Genomic DNA, 19,993 nt, shown 5'->3' on the forward strand with positions numbered 1-19,993 from the left:
GAATCCCAAAGCAGCTTACAAACAATACATTGTGGAAACATAACAGAACATACTAGAGCAGGGCAAATGCAGCATAAATCATATGGAAACATAAAGCATCTGTAATATCTTCTCAGTTGGTACCTGTATAAATATATGCATTTAAATTATTATTATTATTATTATTATTATTATTATTATTATTATTATTATTATGCCCCCTTAGCTCATCACCCTATATCTGGCACTGGTGGGGTTTTCTAGACTAGGAGAGGAGCTTTGCCTTTTGAAGATGATGGCAGGTATGGCTTCTCATAGGCTTTCCCAGTTTATAAACAGATGCCTCTACACCTAGAGCCAGGGGTGCCCACTTGAATAAACTATTGAGGGAATCAGTGTAAACCCCACCCCACATAACTGATCAACTTGGGAGGGGCGACCCACTCAAATCTGGGGGGGGGGGCAAAGGGACCTCAGCCCTAGCAGTTGGCTGCATAGAGCAGTACAGTGGTACCTTGGTTCTCAAACGCCTTGGTTCCAAAATGCCGAAAACCCGGAAGTGTTCCGGTTTTTAAATGTTTTTCGGAAGTTGAACGCCTGATGTGGCTGTCGGCTATTGTTTCCAGGATGCCTGCACCAATCAGAAGCTGCGCCTTGGTTTTCAAATGGACTTCCAGAATGGATTAAGTCTGGCGCTTTTGTTTTTGCTATTTATTTTGCGTTTTTGTTTTTGAGGCTTTTTCGGTTAATTTGTTTTTGTGACTGTGTGGAACCCAGTTCAGCTATTGATTGATTGATTGATTGATTGTGTGACTGCGGAAATGGATAAAAGCCCCTCATCCAAACAATGACTATCATCAGTGCAGGTAAGGGAAAATTTTTTTTTAAACTTTTATCATCTACAATACTGCCTTATTTATTTTATAGTACAGTACACTGATTATTGAAAGGGACGCGGGTGGAGCTGTGGGTTAAACCACAGAGCCTAGGGCTTGCCAATCAGAAGGTCAGCGGTTCGAATTCCCGCGACGGGGTGAGCTCCCGTTGCTCGGTCCCTGCTCCTGTCCACCTAGCAGTTTGAAAACACGTCAAAGTGCAAGTAGATAAATAGGAACCGCTCCGGCGGGAAGGTAAACGGCGTTTCTGTGCACTGCTCTGGTTCGCCAGAAGCGGCTTAGTCATGCTGGCCACATGTACGCTGGCTCCCTTGGCCAATAAAGGGAGATGAGCGCGCAAACCCAGAGTTGGTCACGACTGGACCTAGCGGTCAGGGGTCCATTTACCTTTACCTTTTTACATTGATTATTACTTTCATTTTATGGACCAATGGTCTCGTTAGATAGTAAAATTCATGTTAAAATGCTGTTTTAGGGGTTGTCCTTAAAAGTCTGGAAGGGATTAATCCGTTTTGCATTACTTTCTATGGGAAAGCATGCCTTGGTTTTGGAACGCTTCGGTTATGGAACGGACCTCGGGAAAGGATTAAATTTGAGAACCAAGGTACCACTGTACAGTAGTACCTCGGGTTAAGAACTTAATCCGTTCCAGAGGTCCGTTCTTAACCTGAAACTGTTCTTAACCTGAGGTACCCTTTAGCTAATGGAGCCTCCTGCTGCTGCCATGCCCCCGGAGCACGATTTCTGTTCTCATCCTGAAGCAAAGTTTTTTTTTTTTAATAAATTTTTTTCAAAATTATAACAAAACATATTTTCCAAAAACATATCCTTATTCCCCCCCCCCATTTTTCCTCCCCCTATAAAACCCACCCCCCACCCCCCGACTTCCCTCAGTTCCAGTCTTTGGTTTCTCCAATAATGCTATTTTCTGCATGTTACAGAGTTGTATAGATCCTCCAACTGTTTAGCTTATTCTTATCAGTAAAAAAATGGTGAATGTTTATTCATGAAGCAAAGTTCTTAACCTGAAGCACTATTTCTGGGTTAGTGGAGTCTGTAACCTGAAGCGTATGTAACCTGAAGCGTATGTAACCTGAGGTACCACTGTAGTTATAAAAAAATATATTCTACCTCTAAGGAAATATGACCACAAGATAGGCAAACATCACCATCCTTTGTACGTAGTAAGGAGGCACTAGTCTCATAATTCTCATCCTGAAGCATAGTTCTTAACCCGAGGTACCATTTCTGGGTTGCAGAGTCTGTACCCTCAAGCCTCTGTAACCCGAGGTACCACTGTACAATACTGCCTCCCGGGGAGAGCTCTCTCTGACTGTGGGCTCCCCATTTTAGAAGGGGGCAGGGGCTGCGGTTTCCCTCGTGCGAAGCGGCTGCTCTGCCCCACAGCCAAAGCCGCCCTGGTCCGGATCAGGCCCAAAGCCCCGACTGTCCCTGCCGTCTAGGGAGAGAGGCTCGGCCGGCCAGCGAGCCTGATGGGGCGCGAAGGCTCCCGCCCGCCCGTCCCGCTGCCTCCGACGGGCCTTGCTGCCGGGGAAGCCCGCGACGAGGCGCCGCCGTACCTGGAGTCGAACTTGGCGCCGTCGGGGAAGGTGCCGTGGTAATGGTAGCGCACGAAGTCGCCGGCGCGGACGGCGCGCGGGCACTCGCGGGGCACGTAGCTGCGCTCCACCAGCACGTCCTTGCCGTCCCACGGCGGCTCTCCGGCGCCCGGCACCGGCGGAGCCTGGCACGCCGCGCAGCTCACCAGCAGCGCCAGCAGCAGCGGCGAGAAGCAGCAGCAGCGGTGTCTCCTCCGGCCGGGCGGCATTCCTGGTCCTTCCATGGCGGCGGCGCGAGGAGAGGGGAGGCGGAGGTCCGGCGCCCAAATCCCGGCTTCCCAGAGCTGCAAACGTGGAGAGGGGCGGAGAAAGGAGGAGGAGGAGGAGGAGGAGGGTCGGGGGGGAAACGGGCAGCCGCGGGAGGAGCCAGCCCCGAGGGGAGGCGAGGCAGGGGGACGTCGAGGAAGAGGAGGGCCTGGGAGACCAGGCGGGAGCCTGAGGGGGCTTGAGGGAGAAACTGAGGAGAAAAGACCGAGCAAAGGGGAGCCGCCAATAGTCAAGTCAAGAGTCCAGCTGCTCCTATTTTGTTAGCTAAAAAGTGGGAAACCCAAGAATTCCCAACGACGGAAGAATGGCAGATGAAGATGATGGATTTTTCGGACAGGAAGAGTCTGCGACCAGAAGGAGGAGGAGGAGGAGTATCAGGAAGAGTGGATTAAATTTAACGATTATTTCGATTATTTCGTTAAATTAACCGAAAACAGCTTGCAGATACTTAATTGGCTGAGAATTTTATTTATGTTGAATTAATATGTTTAATTTCGTAGTGTGAAGAGCTAAGGGTGTTAAGGTTGAATTTGAGAAGAGCTGTGATTTGGAAAACCGTTGAAAGGATAGGCAATGAAATGCAACCATGGGGAAGCGAGGAAGTTAATAAGTGCAATTTTCAATATGGCTATGAATTATGTTTGTTTGTTTATCATGTGAAAACCAATAAAAAAAATTGAAAAAAAAGAGTCAGGTTTCTAGTTCCTGCGTGTTTTTTTATCTGGGGGAGGCAACTGTCCCCTCGCCTCGCGACGTGGCGCCTCTTCGTTTCCAGCCCAGACGCGGCTGCTGAGCGAGCGCTCGGGGTTTTTTCCCTCGAGGCCTCAAGCGGAGCAGCTGCCCGGCCCGGCCCGGCCCTCCTCTCGGACCCGCGGGGCGATGAGTCAGGGCTGTGGGGGAGCGGGAGCGCGCACCGCCTTCGGAATTACGAAGTCGCCGGGAAGAAGTTGGAGGTAACTGCAGCGGAGGAATGATCTACCGGAGTACAGTGGTACCTCGGGTTAAGTACTTAATTCGTTCCGGAGGTCTGTTCTTAACCGCCAGAGCACGATTTCTGTTCTTATCCTGAAGCACTATTTCTGGGTTAGTGGAGTCTGTAACCTGAAGTGTATCTAACCCGAGGTACCACTGTAATCTGTTTCAAGCTACATACCCTTTTGCAGTGGTACCTCGCGTTACATACCCTTCAGGTTACAGACTCCGCTAACCCAGAAATGGTGCTTCAGGTTAAGAACTTTGCTTCAGGATGAGAACAGAAATCGGGCTCTGGCGGCAGCAGGAGGCCCCATTAGCTAAAGTGGTGCTTCAGGTTAAGAACAGTTTCAGGTTAAGAACAGACCTCCAGAACGAATTAAGTACTTAACCCGAGGTACCACTGTATTTTGAGACACTTAGGACAGGAAAGTGTTCTTTGCAAGTCAAATCGACAGGATGCTGTTCATGGGCGTAGGAATCGGGTGTGTGTGTAAATATATAAATATATTTAACTAACTGGCCCTACTCAGTTCTACCCCCCCCCAAAAAAAAACAACCCATAAAGCCTTCCCCCCCCCCATAAAAAATAATAATCCTGGCTATGCCCATGATGCTGTTACATAAAAGGGCTATTCAGACTGTCCCTCTGTTTGAGAGATACTCTACAAATCAGAAAAGGGGATTGCTGGACTGGCTTTTCTAATAAGGGCAGAGTGAACTTTCAGATCAGGTGACAGAAGTCTTACGCCTCTCATGATGGAGAATGTTAAGGGTTTGCATGGGGAAAGGATCCCCTGGAATTCCTGGGTGCCCGGGTCTCCCCATAATTTCTGAAATTAGTAGAGGCAGCAGGTTTGCTCAGCGGATTTACTACGGAATAAGTCAGGCCAGCTTTCTCAGCAGACTAAGGTGATGGCAGAGCCATTTTTAGTTTGCAAATATATATATATAGCAGCATTGGGAGAGGGACTTTGCCATGGTTTCAGGGGGTGTGATGTCACTGCAGGGGAAAATGCCATTTTTACACTGACTTTGTGTCTCACTTGCTCCAAGATCAGGTACACATATGTAAACCCCTTATCTTAATTTCTTTTAGTATGTGTACTGTGGCACATCTCTATGCTCACTGGGTAGGTAGGGACTCCTTTTATCTTTAGGATTAAGGTGTTTGAATTTTAATTTGATTTGCTGCCCCACTTATTTGCAACCTCACTGTCTAAAGCAGCACACATCTGCTATGTCTCTTCCATTTGCATGTAACAAGCCCATCTGTTTCTGCTTCCTGGGGCGACAAGTTCTTACTCCACTCAAAAGGGTCCATTCTTCTTAGTATTGTTTTTGGGTTTGTATGTGTGCTGGGCATGCATATAGGTTCAGGGGTCGACCTCATAACATCAGGACAAGTTAATTTCCACACTGTTGTCGCAAGAATGTAAGACACTGACTTTGACTTACAATAGAGCACATCAGTTAAATATTGAACTGAAAAGCAAAGGTATTATTTTCTTCTTTGTCAGCGAAAATCTTCAAAAGAATGTCCCGTTTGTAAAGTATAGGGCAAACTGTGAGCAGAGAGTTATCCTAGAGTTTAGCATATGTGATTGGCCCAGCTTTTAGCTAGCCGTGGTTTATAATAACCTGTTACATTATAGCTAACGGCTAAACTGCTCAGATGCCTTTAAACATTGGTAGGATTTGCAGTTTGGATTACATGGCAGGGGCACCATAACACAGGTTGTACTTCTGCTGCAAAGGAAAGTGCTCTGTAATCTAGACAAATGGCCTGTTTTGAATTTTCCTGGATTGTATACATGCAGATGAGCAAGAAGATAAATGATTGCAGGAAAGTACAATAAAACATGTTGCATGAAAACTTGGTTCTGCCTTACCTTTAGTGTGTTGCAAACATTCATTCAGACACTTCCTTCATTACCCCAACAAATGCTGGTGAGGCTCTCGGGGCACAATTGTGACACAAATTATTTTTAAAATGTTGAACCCTCCTACCTTCCCCCACGCAGTTGTGGGAATTGTAGTTGTGAAGGTGCTGAGACCTTTTTATAACCAACCACCAGTTCTACTCACTCTTGCAAAAGAGACTTCTTGTTTTTTGTTGTTGTTTTTTTTAAAGATATTAAAAGTTTAATAGTTACAGGAAAAAAAGAAGAAAAAAAACAATAAAAAGTTCACAATACATCAAAAATAAAGAGAAAAAACAAAAAAAGAACAATACAACAAAACAACAAGAAAAGCAAAAACATTCAAAAAAACACATCCAATATCTCTATATCTCTACCTTTCATTTACTTGTATCATCGACCTCCTCACACCTCCCTTTTTTGTATTCTTGTTCAATTAGCTATTTCAGCAAATCCTTTCCATCTTTCTCAATTTTTGTTCTATAGCAAAAGAGACTTGTCTGGACTTTTTAGATGGTATAGTTATATGGATCATGGCATCAGTGCAGAAGGCATAAGTTTAATATAAATTAGATCCCTCAGGAGCTATCTGTGACCCTGGCACAAGCTCCTATTTTGTACGTGACCTAGACACAACAGCATCCTGACCTATTGGCTGCAGAAAATATTAGAGTACCAATCTCTGTATTTGCCAGATGGATCTACCGGTCACCCTCCTATAAGCAGGAACCAGATTTAAACAGAGACAATTAAAATCTTGAGGTAAAAAATATGATTTGGGAGCTGTAAAGATATACATTTGGTCTTTCCCCAATTAAGGTCTTCATTTAAGCATGGATAAGCCTTTAAAGTGTGCATATCTGACCAATCAAAAATGCCACGCATGCAGTTTTTTCTTTTTTAAACCCAGCTGAAAAATAAAGCAGGTCTCAGCCCTAATCATCACCCCAAACCTCATGAAAAACGGCCTTCAGCAGCTTCTGCGCTACTTCCCAGCCAATTTTTTTTTAAAGACACCAGCCAATATTCCACTGGAATGTTGGCACTTCATTAGGGACATGCCAGATGCAAAAGCTGGCAGTGAAAATGAATTTCTGCCCCACTTACCTGAAACATTACTCTGCATTTTTGTGAATTCAGGCACCACTAGCCTTTCTAAAGAGCTAAAATGGTTTAGGATCCATTTATTCATAGGCTTTTTTGCACAAGCAACCTTCCAGGGGCCACATGGAACTGGGGCAGGGAGCTATAAGTAAACATGGTCAGGGCAATGAATGTGACGGACTGCATTACAGATCCTCCAAGCGTCCCATTTTTCTGGGGACATTCCAGGAAGCCATCCCAGTTTCTGATTTGATCTCTGAATGTCCTGCCTTCCCTTACGGACGTCCCTATTGTCTTTGGAAAAATGTTGGAGGCTATGCTGTTACCTGATTCCCGAGCCATCTGAAAGCAGCTGTGAATAAGGCAGATTTTTAATATGGTAATGCTTTACTATGTTGTTTTATATGTTGGAAGCCAACAAGAGTGGCCCAGTCAGATGGGTGGGTTATAACTGGTAAAATCATCATCAGGGCTTTTTTGCACCCAGAACTCACTGGGACTCAGTTCCGGCGCCTCTCAGATGGGCGCCATTGCCACTTAACAATGTTTTCTTCTGAAATATTTAAGTTTTTTTTTGGTTAAATGTATATTCTGTAGTTGACCTCCTTTGCAACGTTTTATTTTGAAATCTTTAAGATAATATTTTAGTTTCCTGTTCATTATGTTGCTTTGACTGTAGACTTTATATTTGACTTTCTTCAGTAATGTTTAATTTTGGGTTGTTTTATTGATGTTTCAATGTGCTGCAAGCCGCTTTGAGATTTTTATTAAAAATATAAAGCGGTATAGAAATGAAATGAATAATAATAATAATAATAATAATAATAATATTAGAACAAGGGAGGTGTTCATTGTGAAGTTCTGGCACCTCTTTTTCTAATTCCCCACCCTGTAGCTCAAGACCACCCCCAAAAACATACTACATACATCACAGAAGGAGGCGGGCTACAGCAGAAAACCTGTCTGGCAGGATACTGATAATGGTCACTTGATTGCTTTACTTGGGCAGCCTGGCCATTCCTTTTGAGATGCTGTATATACAGTGGTACCTTGGTTCTCAAACTTAATCAGTTCCAGAAGTCCGTTCCAAAACCAAAGCGTTCCAGAACCAAGGCACACTTTCCCATAGAAAGTAATGGAAAAAGCATTAATGTGTTCCACTTTTAAAAACAACCCCTAAAACAGCAATTTAACATGGATTTTACTAGTTACAGGTAGGTAGCCATGTTGGTCTGCCGTAGTCGAAACAAAATAAAAAAATTCCTTCCAGTAGCACCTTAGAGACCAACTAAGTTTCTTATTGGTATGAGCTTTTGTGTGCATGCACATGGTATCTGAAGAAGTGTGCATGCACACGAAAGCTCATACCAATAACAAATTTAGTTGGTCTCTAAGGTGCTACTGGAAGGATTTTTTAAAATGAATTTTACTATCTAACAAGACCATTGATCCATAACATGAAAGCAATAATCAATGTACTGTAAAGGTAAAGGTGAAGGTATCCCTGACCGTTAGGTCCAGTCGCGGACGATTCTGGGGTTGTGCGCTCATCTCGCTCTATAGGCCGAGGGAGCTGGTGTTTGTCTGCAGACAGCTTCCAGGTCATGTGGCCAGAATGACTAAGCCGCTTCTGGTGAAACCAGAGCAGCGCACGGAAATGCCATTTACCTTCTCGCCAGAGTGGTACCTATTTATCTACTTGCACTTTGACGTGCTTTCGAACTGCTAGGTGGGCAGGAGCTGGGACTGAGCAATGGGAGCTCACCCCGTCGTGGGGATTTGAACCGCCGACCTTCTGATTGACAAGCCTAAGGCTCTGTGGTTTAGACCACAGCACCACCCACGTACTATAAAATAAATAAGGCAGTATCGTAGATGAGAAAAATTAAAATTATTAGTTTCTTACCTGCACTGATGATAGTTATTGTTTGGAAGGGGGGCTTTCCACAGTCACACAATCAATCAGTAGCTGATTGCAGTCACAAAAACAAATCAACCGAAAAAGCCTCAAAAATGCAAAATAAATAGCAAAAACGAAAGCGCCAAACTTAATCCATTCCGGAAATCTGCTTGACTTCCGAAATGTTCAAAAACCAAGGCGCAGCTTCTGATCGCTGCAGGTGCCTCAGAAACAATAGCCGACAGCTGCATCAGATGTTCGGCTTCCGAAAAACGTTTGAAAACCAGAACACTTCCGGGTTTTTGGCGTTTGAAAACCAAGGTACCACTGTTCCTAGTTCCTGAATCCAGGTATAGGCTCACCATAGTATACCCTGAAGATAGGATTTGTGAACAAAGAGACAATGGGGAGGCTTTTCCAATTTCCTTCCTCACTGCAGAGTATATGAGGTCACTGGAAGAGTCAGAATGGCTTCAGGATTGCTCTCCTGTACTATTTCAGGCGTGGTTTATATACTTATATTTGCCTTGTAGATTTAGGAACATATGATTTATATATATCTGAGACCTTAGAATTCCAATAATAATAATAATAATAGAATGGGACGCCTCTATTTTAATCAGATAAATGTTGGAGGGTATGGAGAAAGTTGTGGAGAGGTGTGCCAATTTAGGTTTGATGAGGCCCTAGGCTACTGAAGGTAATGGGGCCCTTTATATGTCCAGCTGTCCTTTGTCAACAACAAATTGTTACTTTTTTGTGTGTTGAATATATGCTATATGCTAATTTATGGACCCAATAGGTATCTAAAGCCATTTGCACATAGCAAAATATGTATTTTATCAAAGTAATTGTTACAACCAGTCCATGCAGAATGTAGGCACCCTATATAGAGAAATGAGCAAGCCAGTGATATTTTAGGGAGCAGGCTAGCAAGCCATTCCTTGCATCATAGGAGCCTACACAACATAAACACTGTTGCTGTATGCAGGTTTTATTTTATTTGTTTTTATTTTGGAAATGTACATCCAGTTTTTCCCCCTTTATATATATATATTTTTGGGGGGGGCAAGAGATTGGAGCCCTAAACTATAGCATGCTTAGCTTATACGTCAATCCGGCGCTGCTCAGAGAGGAGCTAAATCGGGTTTTATTGCGAACTGATCGGGTTTCGTTAGCGATTGATCATGGGTGGCATCGATTCGGTCTGAGCAGGCGGCGCTGGGAAGCCGCTCCGCCGAGCGCCGCGTCGCGGGGGCGCTGCTGCCGAGGGCGAGGCGGCCTCGTCGGGCCGGAGGAAGTGCTCGCTCGGCCTCCCCTGGAAGTGAGGCGCGCCAGGCCGGCGCCGAGCAAGCAGCGAGGTCGGGGCGGGCCGGGCCGGGCTGCGGCGGCGGCTCCCCGGCGCGCCATGTCCCGGCGCGAGGGCGGAGGCCCGAAGCGGCACCGGAGCCGCAGCGAGTCGTCGTCGTTGCCCGGCGGCAGCCCCGCCGGCTCCAGCAGCCGAGGCCACGAGCGGAAGGAGCAGAAGAGGAAGAAGCGGGAAGTGCAGCAGATCCAGCAGATCCAGCACCTGGAGTCCTTGTAAGGCTGGGGGGGGGGGTCGGTCGCTGGGGGCGGGGGGGGAGACGCACGGTATCCCTCACCCGAATCCAGGCACCCCCAGCCTCGGCCCTCCTGCTGTTTTGGGACTACAACTCCCATCATCCCTAGCTAGCAGGACCAGTGGGCAGGGATGATGGGAATTGTAGTCCCAAAACATCTGGAGGGCCGAGTTTGGGGATGCCTGAGTTTGGGGGGCGGCTTGAAATCTCCGCCATCCTCCGAGGGCAGCGGGGAGGTGCGCCACATCCCTCACCCGAATCCAGGCACCCCCAACCTCGGCCCTCCTCCAGATGGTTTTGGGACTACAACTCCCATCATCCCTAGCTGGCAGGACCAGTGGGCAGGGATGATGGGAATTGTAGTCCCAAATCATCCGGAGGGCCGAGTTTGGGAGTGCCTGCCCTCATCCCTAACCTTCAATACAGCCCTGTGAGGTAGTCTAGGCAGGGCTGTGGGCGACGCACCCCCTCTGTGTTGAAAAGACCCCCCCCCGGATAAACATACACAAATTTATTGAGGGTCAACATAGTAGAGAGATAATATAAGGATGTATACAATTTTATAATACGCAGAAGTTAAAATTGGTTGAGAAATCAGAGAGAGGAGTTGAGGGAGGGAGGGTTTGTTGGGGAGGTGGGAGGGGAAAAGGGGGCGTAATGAAGATGATTTGTTTGAATAATTTGTTATGTGAAAACTGTTAATAAAAAACTTTAACAAAAAAGAAAGAAAACACCCCCCCCTCAAACGACCAATAATTCCAGAAAGCTGCTCTTCTCAGCAGTCTTAACGAACTAAAGATATAGATATAGCCACAGTGCCAGATTTACTATAAACCAGGCATAGGCAAACTTGGCCCTCCAGATGTTTTGAGTCTACAATTCCCATTATCCCTGACCAGTGGTCCTGTTAGCTAGGGATGATGGGAGTTGTAGTCCTGAAACATCTGGAGGGCCGAGTTTGCCTATGCCTGGTATAAGCTAAACAAGCTATAGCTTAGGGCCCCACTCCCTTGGGGGTACAACAAAAATTAAAGGGGGTGGGAACTGGATGCACATTTCCAAAATCTAAGATAAAAAACAAATAAAATAAAACCTACATACAGCAGCAGTGCTTTGTGTCATGCAGACTCCTATGATGTAAGTAATGGGGCTCGCCTGCTAGCCTGCTCCCTAAAATATCACTGGTTTGCTTCTTTTTATACATAGTGCCTACATTCTGCATGTAGGCTTTAGATACCTATTAGGTCCATAAATTAGCATATAGCATATATTCAACACAAAAAAACAGTGAAGGTTTGTTGTTGACAAAGGACAGCTGGACATATAAAGCGCCCCATTACCTTCAGTAGCTTAGGGGCTCATCAAACCTAAATCTGGCCTTGCCCCTCCCCCCCCCCGAATCCCGGGAAGTGGCTGAGCTGCTTTTCTCAGAAATCTTAACAAACTACAGCTATAGATATAGGTGCTAGGTAAGAGATAGATAGATAGATAGATAGATAGATAGATAGATAGATAGATAATGTGCATACATATACACACACTACCACCTATTTCCTTGACAGGATTCAAGGCGGCTTGCTGATAAAATAAGAACAGTCAGAAACATAGGAAAAAACAATCTTTAAAAAACAATTACATATTTTTGGTCTTTGTTTTTATTATTATGTGTTTCGTGTTTTTGTCTCGTACAGTGGTGCCCCGCAAGACGAATGCCTCGCAAGACGGAAAACTCGCTAGACGAAAGAGTTTTCCGTTTTGGAGGTGCTTCGCAAAACGAATTTCCTATGGGCTTGCTTCGCAAGACGACAATGTCTTGCGAGTTCCTGCTGGTTTTTTCCCTCCCCCCCTTTTTCTAAGCCGCTAAACCGCTTATCAGCTGATCCGATCAGCAGATAAGCCGCTAATAGCGCTAATCCGCTAATCCGTCAATGGGCTTGCTTCGCAAGACAAAAAAACCGCTAGACGAAGAGAATTACAGAACGGATTATTTTCGTCTTGCAAGGCACCACTGTATGTTCATGCCGTGAGCTGCCCCGAGATCTTCGGATGAAGGGGGGTTTCATAAATAATAGCAATAATAATAATTGTTAGCTTCAGCTATTTCTTTCTATCCGGGTTTCTTTTATACATGCACACGTGTATAATGTATTAAAACCATACAAATACAATAAAAAACAGCACAGCACCAGACCTTTTCATTAAAAGCAGTCAGTTCCCAAAACGCTGTTTTAACAAGAAGGCATTTGTTCAGCTGTTGGTAGAAGGACAGGAAGCAGTAAAGTTGCTGGCATATTTGCAAAGCTAAGCAGGGTCCAGTAAGGTTTCAAATTGGGTAGGGTACCAGGTGTTGTGATTTTTGCATTGCCAGGGGTTGGACTAGATGACCCTTGGATCCCTTTCAACTCTAGCATTCTAGCTTCTGCAGGGAGTTCCAGCATCTAGGAGCAGCCACTGAGAAGTTCCCAATATTCTTTTTTGGGGTGTTTGTGATCAAAGGTTTAAAGGACATCCTGTCTAGTGCTGTTTTTATTTACCCATTCTGACCTTGTCAATCAGTTGCTATTTTGCTGTCAAATTAGCACAGCCACCTGTATCCATGAAATGGCATCGCTTCAAATCCACGACACAGAATTTTATTTTATTTTTAAAAAGAACAGGCAGGCTGCTTCAAGTCAGCATTGCATTTCTGCCACTAAAAAACCCCAAAAGCTTTCAAAATTTCTCATTTGTGGCAAGGTGGTTAAAATAAATATTGTTTTCTCAGAGATGGCTGCGCTATGTCTGACAAATAGGTTGTTGCTTGAAATAGTTTCTGGGATATAGTCATTTTCCGCCAAACTCAGATCAAGATTTGCAGTTATCTGTAACATCTGTAACATATCAGGGGGTACCTTTTTATTTTCTTTTTTTTTTAATACCATTGCCAGCATCAATAGATAGTTGAGGCCTTTTTGATGTTGCTTTAAGATTTCTCATTTATTAAATCATCTTTTACTATGTATTATTATATTACTGTTTGGAGTTGATGAGTTGTTTGAGATTTTAATAAGGATGCTTTTTATTAACTGCTTATGATCAAGTATCTTATATTTTTACTTGTAAACCAGTTTGTGACTTTTGTGAAAAATGAATGACATAAATAATAAGCCTGCTTGCTGTGGTTCTCCCTATCCATTTTAGATAAGGGAGGGGGGACTGAGTGACAGGTGTTCAAAAACATTACCCCCTTCTCTATTTTTGCTTCAGCTGAACTTGCTGCATTGCTTTGTAGTTTGTTTTTTAATGACACTAAAGTATATTTTCAATCTTTTTCAGCTATGAGAAACTTCCTCCAGGGTTTATTAAGGTAGGTTGGGTAGCTTGTAAAACTGTTCTTTAAAAAAATGAAAATGCAGTAAGCCAGGAATAAAGATGGAGTTTCTCTACCACTTTATACAAAAATAAACCTTGAAGTGTTTCACACAAAATATAACTGAGGGACACACACACAATATGTAAAAATACAGCGCAAGACTTTAAAAGCTAAATGAAACTAGAGTAAAACTATACTTACCTGTGGTATAGATAAAATGGGGGGTTGAATTAGATGACCCCAAAGCTCCCTATTGCAATCTCATGTACCCTGAGGTGAGTGAGTTTGTTTGTGGCAGCCACAATAGATCGGAATTGGAAGCCAAATGCTTTACTCAGCCTGCCTAGATGTCTTGGTGCACACACTCGCCTGGTTCTGCAGAATTTGAAGTGAAGGAATGGGTTTCCCAAATCTAAAAACCTGACTGTGTAGTCAGTCTGGAACGGGCCCCAAAATCCGCATTTTTCCTTCTCCAAGGGAGCATTTCTAAAATGCATTGACTTGAGCTGTTCAGCAAATGCATAACAGGAACCCAGCTGTATAAACAAAGCGCTCTCCTTTATCAGTCCATGACAGGAATGTATGGCCTTGACTGTTCCAGTGGAGCAGGGATGGCATATCTGGGTCTTATCTTACATCCTGACCACACTCTGATGCACAGACCAAGTCTGGGAACAGCGCCAGGAGAGTTGGTGACCTTCTTACCCCAAGATAAGAGTGCCGGAACAGGAATACCCTTATATGGTCAAGAGTGCAGGAAGAGGAACACCCTTTTATGGTTAAAAGTACCGGAGCGGGAACATCTGTGATGTCAGCCTGCGTGTATAAGCTGGCGTGGCTGGATTCCTAGGGAAGGGGGGAGAGGGTGCCTGGAGGATATATATACTGCATGAAATTTCTCATTTCTTTGGACTTGCTGTGAGCTGACCACGCATGTGCCTTCTGCTATCTGGAGAGCAGAATAAACTCTTTCTCTGAACCAACCCTCGGTGTCATTTTACTTCCTTCCTCCCTCCCGGGAGCAACGCTCACCCTACCAATTGTTAAAGTCCAATAAGGCTACAGAAGGAAGCCCTGTTAAAAGGTCTGCCTTTCTCCAGAAGTGCAAGCCATAAGTCTGAATTGGTTGTGGGCTAAAAAGTTGGAGGTGGTAGCAGATTTGCTGGAAGAAAGCAAGAGTGTCTTGCAGCCCATCCCACCGTGCAGGGGTGGAGGTTAGACCAGTTCGTCCCATTTTGTTTTCGCGGCTTCATTTCGTTTGCTTTGCTTCTTTTTCGTACAGGAAAATGAGACTAAACCAGAGGACTGCATTCCTGACGTACCTGGCAATGAAAATGCCCGAGAATTCCTTGCCCACGCCCCAACGAAAGGGCTTTGGATGCCATTGGGGAAGGAGGTCAAAGTTATGCAATGTGAGTGAGGGAAGTAGATTTCTGTGCAGCTTTTGGGGAATGGGGAACAAAGAATGAATGGCTTTGCTGATGGGAAATGTAGTTCAAAATATCTGTAGAGGACCAAGTTGATGACAAGCTGGACTTGACAGGTTGGAGAGAAGGAATGAGGATGCAGAGGCAGGAGTCAACTGATATGCAGACAAGGAAGTCCTAGAAGGGTTTAGCAAAATCTTGGCAGAAGAGGCAATGGCGTCTGTTTTCTTGCTGTCATTTTTCATATTGCACTTCTGGCTTTGCTTCGTACGGCAGCTTTGATCATTCCTGGACCAGGAAAGTTTGACCTCAGCAGTTCAGGCACTGGTGATTTCGAGACAGGGATTTCTACAATGTACTCTAATAATAATAATAATAATAATAATAATAATAATTTAATTTTTATACTGCCCTATACCCGAAGGTCTCAGGGCGGTTCACATAAAATATCAAATACATAAAATCAAAACAAAACCAACAACCCAATAAAAAAACCCCAAAAGAGCCAGCATATTTTTTTTAAGAGTCAGCATTTTACAAAAAGGGTTAGAGTGCTGGGGTTGCGGCGCTCATCTCGGTTTATTGGCCAATGGAGCCAGCGTACAGCTTCCGGGTCATGTGGCCAGCATGACTATGCCGCTCCTGGCGAACCAGAGCAGTGCACAGAAACGCCGTTTACCTTCCCGCCGAAGTGGTACCTATTTATCTACTTGCACTTTGACGTGCTTTCGAACTGCTAGGTTGGCAGGAGCAGGGACCGAGCAACGGGAGCTCACCCCGTCGCGGGGATTCGAACCGCCAACCTTCTGATTGGCAAGTCCTAGGCTCTGTGGTTTAACTCACAGCGCCACCCGCGTCCCATGTCCATAAATACGTCTATAAATAAAAATATGGATTGTTTTAAAGGTTTTAAATAGAGGGTGAATTGAATGGGTGGAGTGGGGGGTTGGAGGAGAGGCAGAAAGAGCAGCTAATTTGTTCATGGCTAGGGGGCACAATCTGGACGGTTCTGCCAGGGGCGCAAGATCGCCTAGCTACGGCTCTGCTTATGTGCCCCGTGTCCCGAAATGTAACCCCTGGGTAAGTGGGGGGGGGGGAATACCTGTAATCTTTTTCAGTGTCTGCCTAAAACAGAGTGGGGGGGGCATGTCAGTCTTGCTCTATATGTTCTCTCATGCCACAACTGCCTTTCCTCTGCAAGACAAGGGCAGGGAGAAATCTGGTCATGTGAGGGCAAGCAACTAATGGTCAGTGCTTTGTTTTGTAAAGAAAAGCCAATCATTTTTAGATACTGGGTTTTAAAGGTACTAAATATTTACTTTTTTGGTGCACAGCACTATGTTAATATTTCTTATTTCTCCCTCAAGGCTGGAGATGTAAACGTTATGGACACAGAACGGGAGACAAAGAATGCCCATTCTTTATTAAAGGCAACCAGAAGCTAGAACAATTCAGAGTAGTAAGTGAAACATTGTGGCATTAGTTTATTAATGGTGTTTTGGGAAATTCTTCTACGTTAAGAGTGTCTGAATTATTTCTTTTAACTAGGGAACTTTGTATCTTCTGCAGCGTGCTGTTAGGTAGAGGTAGGATTTCCCCCATCAAATGTTCCCTACTGCTGCTTTTAAGGTTTTTATCCCCAGCTTGGAAATGAAACAGTAAAGAAGCCCAGCTGTAAGAAAAAACAGTTGAGAAGGGGAACTTATGTATTTCCCCCCCAAAAAAAAGATATTTATTAAAGTTTTTAAAGTATAACAGTGAAAATGAAAAATAAAAAACAAAAAACAAAACAAAATACAACATAAAAACAGTTAAAAAACAAATAATTTTCCATATCATATCTTCCTTACGCTTATTTCCCCAGACCTCCTCATACCTCCCTTCTTTGTATTCCACTTCAATTTGTTAGTTGAGCAAATCCTTACCATTAAGCTTTAACCCATTTGTAAACCTTTTTTTAATATCTCCTAAAGCATTACAGCTGGAAACCACTTAGTTTCTATCCAACATCCTTCTAACATTCATTAATTTTACAATATATCTGTAAATAGTCTTTAAATTTCTTCCAGTCTTCTTTCACCAACTCTTCTCCCTGGTCTCGGATTCTGCCAGTCATTGAGAAGGGGAACTTATAAGAGAGAGCTTATTTTAGATACCTATACCCCCTGGTTCTGACTCTAAATTAAAGAAGAGCAGTTAATATGGGTAAAACAATCACCAGTGATTCTGCATGAGGACATAGGCTGGCAAGGTCTTTGCTTGAATCCTTAGGAAACACAGCAATTATTTAAAAACAAACGAGTTGCAGGTTATTCTGTTGGGCACTGAGCTTCCCTCCCCCTTTTTCTTTAAAGGCACACGAAGACCCCATGTATGATATTATAAGGGAAAATAAACGCCATGAGAAGGAAATGCGGTAAGACTGATTCCTGTTTTAATCTGGGTCCATGCATCCAATAATAACCACAATCATAATTGCACTCTACAGAGTGTTTGGAGGCCTCCATTTGCTATAGCAGGGGTCAGTAACCCTCAGACCCATGTGATGGGCCGGACTATATTTTGGGGGGGAAATAAATGAACGAATTCCTATGCCCCACAAATAACCCAGAGATACCTTTTAAATAAAAGCACACATTCTACTCATGTAAAAACATGCTGATTCCCGGACCGTCCGTGGGCCGGATTTAGAAGGCAATTGGGCTGGATCCGGCCCCCAGGCCTTAGATTGCCTACCCCTGTGTTATAGGAACATAGGAAACTGTCTTTGCTGCATCAGACCACTGGGTGCTTCCAGCACTGTATTGTCTGCACTGATTTGCAGAGGCTCTCCAGGGTTTCAGAAAAGGAGACATTTCCAGGCCTATCTGGAGACCTCAGGGACTGAACCATCTGCAAAGCAAATGCTTTACCAGTGAGTTACACCCCTTCCCCTAATAATAATCAATTTTCAAAAAAATCAGTCTTACGCTCAGGCCAGGGCATGTGTGCGAGTGAGGCTGAGATTACCAGTTATGCATATTTTTTTAACCCAGGGGAACTCTTGATTCAAAGTTCAGTGTGTCTGCCACTACATTTCAGTAGCTCATCTAATGGCGATGGTTTGAAAAGTTCAGTGTTGCTTTCAAGGGTAGAGACCTCCACTTTTCCTGTCATAATTTCCATTTCCATTTAAGACTACCACCCACCTAAAAAACAAATCTACAGGTGGCTTGCCCTGCCAGGCAAAATTTGATCTTGTGTTCATTGGTCATTTGTACATTTAGGATACAACAGTTGAAACAGCTGCTAGAGGATTCTACTTCGGATGAAGAAGGCAGTAGTAGCAGCAGCAGCAGCTCCAGCTCTTCAGGATATAAAGGAAAACACAAGAGAAAGAGAAAGAGGAAAGAAAAGAAGAGGAGGAGAAAGCACAAATCCTCTAAACCAAGCAAGAGGTCCAAAGTGCATTGAGGAGACTTGTGGCAAGCTTGCAATATCTTGCGAAGCATTCGGAGAACAATTCTCTGCAAAGGGCGTGTTTTAGGTGCTCCTTGGTGTCATTTTGTGAGTCGTCCTATCAGGTCTCCCCCACTGTCCCTCCACATTGCATTTTTCTCATTGTTCAGGTTTGACAGAGTTTGGTACTTTGAGCACAGAGGGTTGCGCCTGAGATAGAGCCTCTGGTGTCTTAAGTGTTTTTTCTCTCCATCCCTTGCAACTTTCCTTTTTGGCAGTTCTTGGGCCCTGCTGCCCCCCCCAAATTTCTTTTTAGCCTCCTGAGAGGTCAAAAAATAAATTAGAATTTTCAGGCAGGGGGAAGCTGTCAGTGGAGAAGCTAGGCACATAGCTCCCAAGGCGTAGAGAAGCGCCCCATGGTATTTCTTGGAGACTATGGAGAAAGGGATTCCTTTAGTGGCATGTAAACAAGGCCTTTGTGGTCCTGCACAGCCAATACCTGGGCTTTGTTGAAGGAAGACTAACAAGGAGTGCCTCTGGGAGAAATCGAGAGAACTACAAAGGAACTTGGTGTGACCTTCACTCCAATTGCCTGTACTGTAGTTGACTTATTATTATTGTACAGAACAGTGTGATTAAACACAGATCACAGTATTGTGGAAACTGGTTTGTTTTCTGCCATTGGGAGGAAATGTCTTCATGGCTGCAGTTGGACTTCAATGTAAACATTTTTGCTTTAATGCCAGCCTGTAAAATAGGTGACCCACTCAGCCAAATGCAATCCAGCAGCTTTTTATAACAGACCACGGGGGACTCTTCAAATCTCCTCTTTTGGGCCGTCTGCTTGGAACTGCAGCAGAAGGGGCCGTCAAGTAGTGGAACAGGGTTAGTGGTCTGCATTCAGCTTGCAGGATCACAAGCTGTGGAGAACCAGATTTAAAGCTCTCTGTCCCATGTGAATTATGGCACAGTTTTGTTTTGTCTGACAATTCCATACTTGAAAGCGTCGTGCATATGATGTAACATAGGGAGCCACAACAAGCCTTTTCTGTTCACAGGGCAAAATGATGCAAATTTTGCACATGATGCCATCTTGCAAGCAGTAATTTCAAAGAGGTGTGCTTCATCATACCAAAAGCATATAACAGGATTGGCATTACTACAATTGAAATCTAAACTTAAATTTCAGTTGCGCTTTTTCCTGCAAATATCATTATGCAGAGCACATAAAAGAGTTCTGCTGCCCTATGGAACTGAACCCTTAAGCGTTAAAAATAGTCTTGCTACTATGTTTTTAAAATAATAAGCAGCAAACAGGTTGACTGCTAGAAAGATTGCTTGAGAAGCTAAACATTGTAAATAAGTTAGCAAGATGTATTCTTTTGGGATATCAGAAAATGTTTGTGAAGTGGTTATAATCAGAATATACTTTTATATAGCATCACTAGACCATAAATTCAGGCTCTCTTTTGTTAAAAAAAAAGAAAAGAAACCTTATAAGGGTAGAAATGTTAAG

General features: G+C 44.1%; 1 protein-coding gene and 1 long non-coding RNA gene across 2 annotated transcripts in view; both read left to right on the plus strand.

Moving 5' to 3' along the window:
- Positions 1-19,993, plus strand: part of LOC309515289 — a 235,309-nt gene that overhangs the window by 134,192 nt on the left and 81,124 nt on the right. The gene's annotated exons all lie outside the window — the stretch shown is intronic.
- RP9 (RP9 pre-mRNA splicing factor) lies at positions 10,031-19,131 on the plus strand. The gene is made up of 6 exons (XM_082192933.1): positions 10,031-10,240; positions 13,576-13,606; positions 14,895-15,024; positions 16,407-16,498; positions 17,394-17,455; positions 18,306-19,131. Exons 1-6 carry the CDS (start codon positions 10,068-10,070, stop codon positions 18,490-18,492), a joined length of 675 nt encoding a protein of 224 aa, XP_082049059.1. The 5' UTR covers positions 10,031-10,067; the 3' UTR covers positions 18,493-19,131.

This window comes from Podarcis vaucheri, assembly GCF_965113315.1.
Source record: "Podarcis vaucheri genome assembly, chromosome: 12".
Classification (NCBI taxonomy): domain Eukaryota; kingdom Metazoa; phylum Chordata; class Lepidosauria; order Squamata; family Lacertidae; genus Podarcis; species Podarcis vaucheri.